The sequence below is a fragment of the Rattus norvegicus genome, chromosome Y, assembly GCF_036323735.1.
Source record: "Rattus norvegicus strain BN/NHsdMcwi chromosome Y, GRCr8, whole genome shotgun sequence".
Classification (NCBI taxonomy): Eukaryota; Metazoa; Chordata; class Mammalia; order Rodentia; family Muridae; genus Rattus; species Rattus norvegicus.
In genome coordinates this window covers 45,358,235-45,369,162 of record NC_086040.1, presented here as the reverse complement: position 1 = coordinate 45,369,162, position 10,928 = coordinate 45,358,235, and the positions used below count along the sequence as shown (strand labels likewise).

Sequence of the window (10,928 nt, the reverse complement as noted above, 5' to 3'; positions counted from 1 at the left end):
TTCTAATTCACATGGCCCGGATATGAAGAGGGAGCATATTGATTCTTCTTGTTGTTGCTATGAAAAAATACAAAGCAAAAACTTAATGAAGACAGGAGTACTTGTTGACTGGAGTCTGATATGGATGTCTCCTGATAGGCTTTGCCAGAGACTTGCTGATACAGATGAGGATGCTTACAGCTAATCATTAGACCGAGCAGCAGGACCCCAATGGAGGAGGAGTTAAAGAATGGACCGGAGGAGCTGAAGGGGGTTGCATCCCCATGGGAAGAGCAATGGTATCAACCAACCAGACCCCCACAGATCTCCCAGAGACTAATCCACCAACCGAAGAGTACACATGGATGGTCCAAAGGCTCCAGCCACATATATAGCAGAGGATGGCATTGTCTGTCATCAATAGGAGGAGAAGCCCTTGTCCTCTGAAGGCTCATTTCCCCAATGTGAGGGAATGGCAGAGTGTTGAGATGGGAGTAGGTGTTAAGAAAAGCAACATCACTGAAGCAGTGGGAGAGAGAATGGGAGAGAGGGGATCCAGGAAAGGGGATACCATTTGAAATTTAAATACATAAAATTACAATAAAAAAAGAGACAGGAAGTGTTTACTTTGACTCATTGTTTGAGCTGGTACCATACATCATGATGGGGAAAGCAGAGCAACTGGAGTGTGATGGTCACATTGCAGACCTGGAGGGTGTTCAGCTTTCTTTCTTTCTTTGTTTCTTTGTTTCCTTGTTTTAAATAACATATATAGGTGTTTCCCTTAGTTTTATGTATCTGTATAAAAGATACATATACAGAAGCCACAAGAAACTTAGGGAAGAAAAGCAGGTATAGCTGTCAATAAGACATGGGAGGCCACAGGGCTCAAGTCTGTTTCCCTCACGACCACAGGTGTATTCATCAAAACAAGAGAGAGAGTAGCAGGGCACAGAACTAAACAAGAGTAATCAATGCTTGTGAGCCACCATGTTTTTGCCAGGGTCTGAACTCAAGTCCTCTGCAAGAGCAATAACGGTTCTCAACTTCCAAGCCACCTCTCCAGTCACACACAATCATTGTTTATACAATCCCCCAAACACAGCAACATTTGATGTGTGCCAATATGCATACAAACTTGTGGTGTGATTTATTTGTGTGAATGTTCAGTCAGTGTGATACAAATGCTCTTGTATTCATGAAATTTGGCATAGCTGTTTTCACTTGGAGGTTCTCTTCATTCTCAACTTTGGTGTTTACATACATCTTCAAAAGAGGAAAAGCCCTGACAGCCTAACCCGGCCTACTCCCCATATTCGGCTATTCCTGCCTTTCTTCACTAAGTTAAACACCACCTCAGACTCTACTCTTTCATTTTATTCAGTGTAGTAGACTCTCCAAAACCATAAAATGTAATCCCAGATGCAGAGGGAAGAAGTTTTGCTCCTTGTTACTTTGTTTGCTTTTAGTTGTTCTTCCCACGACCACTGGTTTGAACTTGTGTCCCATTCAGTGGTAGGGACTTAATTCAGGCAGCATTTTGAGACGGGCTGTGGGTGGAGTGTGATAAAAAGAATATTACTAAAGAAAACTCACTGGGATTTTGACGATAAATACAAAGTGTTTATTGACTTGATTTTTCATTTACACAGAACCCTGGAGGGCACTGACTCGAACTAAAACTTCACATCTGACAATTTGCACGAAGGAAAAAAAAGCCATAAGACAAAATTGATCCAACAAAATGAGCCCAAAGTTGTAATGATTGACCCTCTATAAAGAGAACCATTAAACTTTTTTTTTTTAAAAAAGACAATTTTGATGTTTTGTTTAACAATTTCCTATACTTATATAATGAGTTTTAGAAATTTACTTTCTGGATTTCCCTTCCCAATTCCCCTCCCTCATCCTCCTCCCTCATTCTCCCATCCCATCCTTCATTTCACCCTTGCTTCCTTCCTAATCATCCTCCGTCATCCCCTAGGTCAACCCCTTCTCTCACTCCATTCCCTCTCCAATTGGCACCGATATTTTGAATAAGTCCCCCCTCCTATTTCATGTCTCTTTTATGCGTGTAATCCCTAAGTTTAATTAATTACATGAGCACAGAGGAATTCGACAGAACAACATATCTATGTGTACAGGAATGAAGAAGGTAGTGAAGGAGAAAATTCTGGTTTCTTTGCAGACTCAACTGTGTCATGTATGTTGTTCTGGAAACTGTCTTCGGAGAGGATGTTTTGCTGAGAACAAACACATGGTGTTTCTGGTAGCTGCCTGAGAAAAGGGCATGTGACGTTTAGAAAGGGTACGAGTATAACCCTGGACAACAGTGGGCAACACCATGGAATTGGCTTGCCTTGCCACTCTTCGTTGATGCTCAATGGACTTTGATGAATCTGGTCTTCATTGACCATGCTTTGGAATTGGTTCACCTTTCTTTCTTCACTGACCATTGTTTGCCATGGCTTTGTAGAGAGAAAAGCACCAGGGAACTTCTTGTGGTGATAAATCAATGGCTTCTTGCTGCCTCCTCGATCCCAGGCCAATTGGAAGAGCTCAGCAATTTTTTCTGGGTTGAACTGTCCTTGGTGATTTGTGAATGGTGTTTGCAAGTAGATTGACCCACCTCTGCTGACTCACGTCAACTGAACTGATATCCTGATGATGAAGGTTTAAATCGCCCCAGAGAACCATTTTCGAAGCAGGTCCACATTGTCCATTGTTTGCCCTATTGTCATTTCCTTTTCACTACCACTGGTGGATGGTGGGCTAAAAGAAGGTTAAAGCGTTTAAGAACTCTTACTAAAGTAGGTCTTGAAAAATCTAAGCCTGCAGGATAGAACCCCTCCTCCAATAAATGTTGATTGCCAAGGGAGTGGATGGACTTTATGGCCTCTCCCATCTGTAATGAAGTATTGAGTGGCCTAGTCTTGCGCCCATGACCATAGCCACAATAAGTTGAAGAGTTCAATGACTAGGTCCAATCTAAAGGATATCCTTTTTCTGTCCCCTTCCCCATCTTCTGGTTCATATATTCCTTCTACCCACTCTTTCATGATGTTCTCTGAGCTGTGGAGGAGAAGAATTAGCTGTCCTATTTCCACCTGAACAGTTAAACACCACTGATTCCCAGCACATTGTCTAGCTTGTATGTCTCTGCCTATGGTAGTCAGAGGCTTCTTCTCTGATGAGAGCTGAGTGCAACGCTGATCTGTAGATACAAATATGGATGTTTGGAAGTAAGTTCGACAATGTATTTAGCATTAGGTTCTTTCATAGGGCATATATCACCCTAACCATAGGTTCTTGATAACTTTACAGAACCTGGTGTGTATTCCCTCGTGTGGAATACGACTTGTATCCAATTGGAAAGCCACTGGGTACTCCCATGACTGTGATGGCACTAACAAATTAGGGGCACATCTTGGCTGACATTTTAGCTTGAATGGTTCACCCTCGAGTAAATTTGTAGATGATTTTCTCCCATGGAAGCCTACATAGCACTTTCTTGAATCATGAAGGCAAGCCATTATAGAGGATGCTTCCACCTCAGCTTTATATTGACCCTTCTGTGACCTGTGACCAAAAGGATTCAGTATCCTCAGCAATAGGGTCTTACCATCAAGTTCTGGATTACTACAAAGAACTATGGCAACAACCTGTAAGGTTGTGAGGGCTTTTGTGATCTTGATGGTCAGCAACTTTCAGGAAGATATCCCACATCTGGCACTGTGATTTTTGCTTAATTTTGGTTCTCTGTTGCTCTGATAAATACAGTCACCCAAGCTAGCTTGGGAAGAGAAATCTTTATTTCATCTTATCTGTTCCAGCCCATCATCAAGGAAAACCAAGACTGGATTGGGAAACAGAAACTACAGAGACTTCTCACTGGCTTGCTTCTAAGCTCACATTCAACTACCTTTACAGAATCAAGACCCACCTGCATAGCGTGGTCCTGCCCACAGTAGAACAGGCTCTCCAACATCAGTTAACAGTCAAGGAAATGCCACCTAGACGTAGTCAAGGCCAATCTGATGGAGGAAGCTCCTCAACCGAGGTTCTTTCTTCCAAAACTTGCCATCAAAAGAAATCAATGAAAATAAAAAAAGAAAAGAGATCAATAGCTTCAGGGATATCATGGCTTATCCATGGAGGGTGCCTCCATTTGAACTCAACAGTTGATCTTGTAGATATACTCTGTAACACAATATTTTATAACCCCTCTCACCAAACCCTGTTCTAACCTACTCACCTAAGGGGAGATGGAGTGGAAAGTAACTTTTAAAAAAATAATTGGATCAGAAAGAAATGCTTCTAGGAAATAAAGCAAAAAAGGAAGCATTTCTGCATCCTAGATGCTTTCCTCGCATCATCTGTGCAAAGGTAATGAAAACCATTACGTTCCATGTACCATAATTACCAATGTTACAAATCATATAAGTAATACTGCTTATCATTCATAAAACACACTGGCAGTAATCATTTTGATATGTTTTATTAACTCACTCCTAATGTAGATCTGATGAACTGGAATTGTTCGCCTGCTCAATTTTACATGAGGGAAGTGAGATTTAAATGTAGAGCCAATTTCCCAATACGCTAATATAATAAATGGCAGAGTAAGAAAACCGCACTTTCTCTGGCTTCATGGCATGGCCTCGTGTGAAATGCAAGTCAGGGTACTTTTGCAGGGAATTCAAAGGATCAGTACATGTGGCAGCTGAAAGTTGTCTTGGATGCAAGAGTGGGAGTAAGGCTCAAGTCAGCGGAGCACCAGCTCAGGATTCCTGAAACCAAATAACAGAATATGTTAGAGAGCGAGGAGACTAAACTAAACATCTGGGATTCCTCAGCAGATTGTACAGATCCAGGGTTGAGGGTTCATAATTATGTTGGTCATTGTGGTGGTGGAAAGGTACACTTATTTAGATTCCCACCTCCTACTATGTGCTACTACAGTTGAGGCAATGCCTTAAGTCCAAGGATTTATGTTTTGTTCCTGTGTGTGTGTGTGTGAGAGTGTGTGTGTGTGTGTGTGTGTGTGTGTGTGTCTGTGTGTGTCTGTGTGTGTCTGTGTGTGTGTATCTGTGTCTGTGTTTGTGTGTACATGCATGCACGTGGAGTGTATAATGTAGGGACTAATCCATTTCTCTTCTACCTTATTCATTGAACCAACATTTCTCAGTCAAACCCAGAGTTCACCAATATGACTAGTCTTGACAGCTATCTTGCCCTGGGAATCTGCCCTATCTCAAACTTCCTGGACTGGGATTCTGTGTGGGCCACAAATCCTACCCATCATTTACCTGAGACCTCAGAGCCATCTCCTCAATTGTTAAGGGTCAAGTCCCGGTGTTGGACCCAACTCCTTTACTTTTGTTTTCTTATTTTTTTCGTCTTGGTCATAATATCAGAACCAGGTTAAGGTATGACTGGATCACTCAAACAATCACTCAAATCCCTCCACACAAATCTGTTCTAATAAGGAGAAGGACCCTGCTTACTCTCTGTTCTGTAAATTCCGACCTTAACAGATGAGATAAGGATGGGATTATTCTAGTATGTGATTGTGGATGCTGTTGTTAATGTTGAGGGAGGCTGGCAAATGAGGGGCCACAGCTGTGTCACTTAAAATAACAGAGGCAAAGCTGAGTGTGGTAGTGCATACCTATATTCTCAATACTCACGAAGATCACAAGTTCAAATCCAGCATGGGCTACATAGTAAGGCCAAAGAAAGCCTGGGCTACATCGTAAATCCAAGGCCAGCCTGGGCTACAGAGCAAGTCCATGGCCAGCCTGGGCTACATAGTAAGGCCAAGGCCAACCTGGGCTACATAGGAAGTCCAAAATCTGCTTGGCCTACTTATATGACTCTTCCCCAAACAACAACAGTTTTTTTTTTCCTTTTTGGTTTCTGTCTCTCCTATTTCCTCTACACAGATACCAGTGCTGTAGTTTGGGTGTGTGGGGGAGAACTTTCGTCATGTCTGATGTTCCAGGATCTCCAAAGTAGCAGGAAAACCAAACAGTGCAGCAAACAAGTCTGTTTCAATTGTTGAAGAAAAATGTGACACACGGGAAGTGCTGTCTTAAAGAAATGGCTCTAAGATGGGACAACGCCTCGGGAGACTGGGCTTGGATCTTGTGCTAGTTCCCTCATGATAAAAACAATTATGTTCTCAACCAGAGAAGTGTTTCTGTGAATATGTGCATAATTGTGTATGTGTGTGCGTGTCTGTACGTGTGTGTGTGTGTGTGTGTGTGTGTGTGTGTGTGTGTGTGTGTGTGTGTGTTTGCTTTCCAGGCTTAAAAATTCCCCAAGGCTGTAAATCTCAGCAGGTGCCTAGAGAAGGAAGATGAAGGGGAGAAAAGGGGGAAAAATCACGTCATTTGAGTCAACCACACATTGAGGTCAGCCACATAGTAAACCAACAGTCACATAATGGCAGAGAAGTCATAAGAGCAGAGATAGAGTAAAACTCAAAGTGTGAAGGAAAATGTGCTTAAAACTACGATAGAAGGGAGAAAAAGATTACGGTGCACTTAGAAAAGTGGACATATTTTTAAAAGTTGCCATAAGTGTTAAGCTCTAAGTACATTTAAAAAAATTATGTTAAAGAGGAAGGGAATTATTGGGAAGAGGTAAGGGATGGTCAGAGTGTAGTGGGGACAGGGGAGGGTTCTGAAAGAATCCTTTTGAAGATCTGGAGAACTATGTGACACAAAAAATTAAAGTGCGCTGTAATTTACAGGTAAATTCCATACTTAACCTGCATCCAGTATTCTGTCTACCCATATTTAAAAAAAAATACCTCATCTATTTCATCCTGTTTTGGTGCATTTGATCTAATAAATTCCATGTAACCAGAAGTGCTGGTAAATTTTAAAGACATTTAAAATATGACTGGTCGATATCGGGTTTGTCATCAGTTTATCCCGACTTTGGAAGCAGGCCTAGGAGCTAATTTACCTCGCTTTTTGCAAAGAATCCATAATTCATGATTGCCATTTACTTCAATACAAGGTATTTAATCCTGTCAAATTCCAGTCTTGTTTGAATAAAAGTGGCCATCCTCTAATTGTGGGTTTTGATAAAGCTAATTTTGGTGTGCTATCCTGTGGGCTGCCTCGGAGAGAGAGCCTAGCATTTTCTCTGATATGGAGAATGACTTAAAGATAACCAAAGGAAAGAAAGGAGCTGGGAAAATGACCACCAAGGATGTTGGTGACTCAGAAACCAAAGACTTTTTTCAGAAAAAAAAAATGCATGAAAAGAGCTACTTGGGCAGACTGTGACTCGAGTCATCAGAATAATTGGGTGGGGACTTTATTTTGGGTCGTCAGGAGGATACACGAGAAGCTAAAACCTAGATGCTGGAAGTTTCTAAGCGTAACTAGGGAAGGAACTGGCCTGAGAGGGCTTCTATGACATAAGCAGAGCCTGAATGATGTCACAGAGAGAAGGGGGGATGTTGCACATCTCTTCCAATTGGAGGCGCTAGACGACCTTGAAGGTGGGTTCACTATCTTCGCAGCTTTGTGTGAAAGCCAGTTCAGCTCCTGAACCCACAACTGTTCAACAGCCTTTTGGTGCCTAACCTGTTTCAGAAGACAGAATCTGGACGACTAGGATATTTTCTTTCGGTAAATGGGTTTATGAAGATAACTGGGACCCTTGTATCCCAGAAAGCTAAAAGTTTTCTCTCGTACAGCAAGTAACCTTATGTTCTAATGTCTTCCACGTTTGAGAGCTGGGTGGATGGTCTAGGCTAGTCAGTCTCCGGAGTTTATTATACTTTGATAACAATATCTAATTCATAACTCTACTAAAATGCCAAAGCTCCTCTCTGTGCCTGTGCATTTTAGGAGATAGTATTTCTTTGTTTTTTTTTTTTTTTGTTGTTGTTGTTGTTGTTGTTGTTGTTGTTGTTGTTGCTGTTGTTGTATTTTGTTTTCTTTTTTTTGTTTGTTCTTGTTGTTTTTTTCGGAGCTGAGGACCGAACCCAGGGCCTTGTGCTTGCGAGGCAACTGCTCTACCACTGAGTTAAATCCCAACCCCAGGAGATATTATTCCTAAATGGCTGTTTTTGCCTACACAAAAGACTCTTGTTGCGGTTGAAGATGCAACAGCATCGCGGAATAAACCTGGGACTCGGTCAAGATGCACAGTACAGAAAGCCAGTGGACTGGTGTGCATTGTCTCTGGGCAGATACTTGTGGATGTTGCCACATAGCTCATATTTAGAGGGTAGAAGAGGGCTGTGGCCACCCTTCTGGCTCCTTTGCTATCCTTTCTCTTTTCTGCTTGATTAAAGTGGGGACAGGGATACTTAATCCCACACTGACCTAGGCATTCAAGATGTTCCTCAGCAGAGGCAAAGTGCCTCGGGCTGAAGAATTGTGTCTGAATATGTTATTCTGAGCTGTAGAGAACCATTTTTTCATTTCCGTTTGAACTTTAGATTTTGATTTTTGGGAGAGGGTTTTTATGTGGGTAGCTTTGGCTACTCTGGAACTAATTCTGTAGACCAGCCTGGCCTTGATCTCACAAAGGTCTTCCTCCTTCTGCCTCTTGAGTGCTAGAATTAAAGGTGTGCTCCACCATTGCCCAGCCCTCCTACGAACTTCTGATTATGACAGAATTAGATTCAGATGCTCAAAACTGTTTATCATCGCCTTCCTCACCTTTTCCAAAGTTCTCTTAGACAAGAGACTTGGTTGAGCGCCCTTCCCCACCCCTCCCCAATCATTCTTGCAGGCACTCATATGACAGAGGCAACAGCACTGTGTGTGGTTTAAGCAGGTGAGCTCTTCAAACCCAGGACATGGGAAAGTATGAAGCCTGAACACAGAACGATAGCCACAAGACAGTGGACAAGGAGTGCCTTGGCCTACCACACTAGGTCTTCAGCCAAGAAGAAGAGGATTTCTCTGAGGAGGATGAGCACACCATCCTTCCAGAAGCAGAGGAGGAGGAGTCCTTCTTCCCAGGCCCTGGGGACAATTGTGGGCTGCAGATTTTCTCATGGATGGAAGAAATGTGATGACCCCGTCACCCAATGGAAGGCCATCATTCTAGATCAACTGCCAACCAGTCCCTCCCTCTATCTGGTCAAGTATGATGGAATTGATTGCGTCTATGGACTGGCACTTCACAGTGATGAGAGGATATTAAAACATAAGATCTTGACTCACAAAGTAGTGTTTCCTCAAGTGAAAGAAGCCCATCTCGCAAGTGCCATGGTTGGCCGAGCTTTGGAGCATAAATTTGAGGGAAAACATAGCTCTAGAGACAACTGGAGAGTGGTGGTCCTAGCCCAGGTGCCGATCATGAAGGACTGGTTTTACATCACCTATGAGAAAGATCCCGTCCTATACATCTACCAGATCCTGGATGATTACACAGAAGGTAACATCCATATCATTCCAGAGATTACTCCAGTAGAGGTGAAGTCAGATGTTGACAGCGACATCTTAACAGGACAATGTGTGCAGTTCATCAGAAGTGACGGGTCCAAAAAGATCAGCAAAGTCGTTTACCAAGTTCTAGCAAAGCCTTCCGTGTACTTCATCAAGTTTGATTGTGATGTCCACATCTATGTCTATAATCTGATGGAAAAGATCGTAAAGGTGAAATTCACAAAGTGTGGGGGACATGGATGGGGAATTTATAGGGTTGGGGGAAATGTTTGTTTTTCTGTGTTTCAGATACACAAGGGCCTTTGACAACCCCAGTATCTTTTCCTGTGGAATTTGTTTTTGCTCTAAAATTAAAATGTGCGATGTGACCTTTTGTGTGTGAACACTTTGGAGGAGACTGACTGTGGTGGATGGAACATGGAGAGGAAGCCTGAAAGGTCAAGGCTGTGAATATTAAGTCTATTCTCACATAGGCTAAAACAAACAGGACAGAGCTGGTCTGGTCTTTAGGGAGAGAAAAGAGCTTGAGATCAGGCTTAGAGGAGCAGGGATGGCACAGGGAAAAAAATGGATGTTTAGGAAGCAGTGGAGAAGGGCCAGAAATAGATAAACTCTCTGAAGTGAAGTTTGAGGGAGAAACAGCCAGTTGGTGAAAGAGTGGCAGGTAACAGGGAGGTGGTCTTGGAACTCAAGGGGAAACCCAATAAACTGATCCAAGCAGACTCAGAATCAGAGAAGATCTGGGATTATTTGACTAACAAAACCTAATGAAACCTGTTTCTCATCTGAAGATGTATTATTTTTAATTATGTGGTTAAGGGAAGGGCATGAATACAGGAGACCACAGAGACAAGAATAGTCAGGTCCCCTGGAGCTGAAATTAAAGGTGGTTGGGAGCCATTGGACATCAGCTCAAAGAACAAATTCAAGTCCTCTTTCAAAGCAGACGAGCTCTTAATCCATTGGTTATCTCTGCAGGCCCCTAAGGTCATCTTTTTAAATAAATCCAACCTTCACATGCAGAGAAGAGACCAGGATGAGGGTAAGAAAGATTAAATTGATGGTGATGTGGAAGAAAGACTAAAGAACACATGGGGGAGTCGAGGACACTGAGGGACGAAGGATTCCAAGATGGAGTTCTCAAAAAGTGAAGCAGGAGACCCAGGAAGAACAGAAAGGGTCTAGAATGAGTTGAACTTGGGCCACATCCATATTGGTCTCTTGGGTTCCTTAAAGAACAGCCAAGCCATCATTTCAGAAGGTGGATGTGAGGTGGAGGCTTCCCCAGAGGACATTTTAATGAGGATAACTCAGAGTAGTGAATGCCAAACTCAGTTTATATCTATCGATTACTGAAAGTATCATAAAGCCCATTATTATGTATGATCATTAAAAAGTAATTTAAAAAAGAACATGAGGATGCCGTGAGTTTATGTCAGGTGTTACCTGGATCCTGTGTATAGCTTCCCTGTGCACTGTTAGACTCTGTTGCATCCTGTAATATTTTTTGACGTCCCTTCTCAA

The 10,928-nt window shown here is 42.4% G+C and overlaps 1 protein-coding gene across 1 annotated transcript; it reads left to right on the top strand.

The window, feature by feature from the left end:
* Positions 1-7,455: 7,455 nt before the first annotated feature.
* LOC134484396 (Y-linked testis-specific protein 1-like) lies at positions 7,456-9,772 on the top strand. The gene is made up of 2 exons (XM_063280658.1): positions 7,456-7,628; positions 8,743-9,772. Exon 2 carries the CDS (start codon positions 8,820-8,822, stop codon positions 9,708-9,710), a length of 891 nt encoding a protein of 296 aa, XP_063136728.1. The 5' UTR covers positions 7,456-7,628; positions 8,743-8,819; the 3' UTR covers positions 9,711-9,772.
* The last annotated feature ends 1,156 nt before the right edge of the window (positions 9,773-10,928 follow it).

Bases quoted from the DNA above. Each gene is read 5' to 3' on its own strand.
- LOC134484396 (XM_063280658.1), top strand. From the start codon at position 8,820: ATGAAGCCTGAACACAGAACGATAGCCACAAGACAGTGGACAAGGAGT.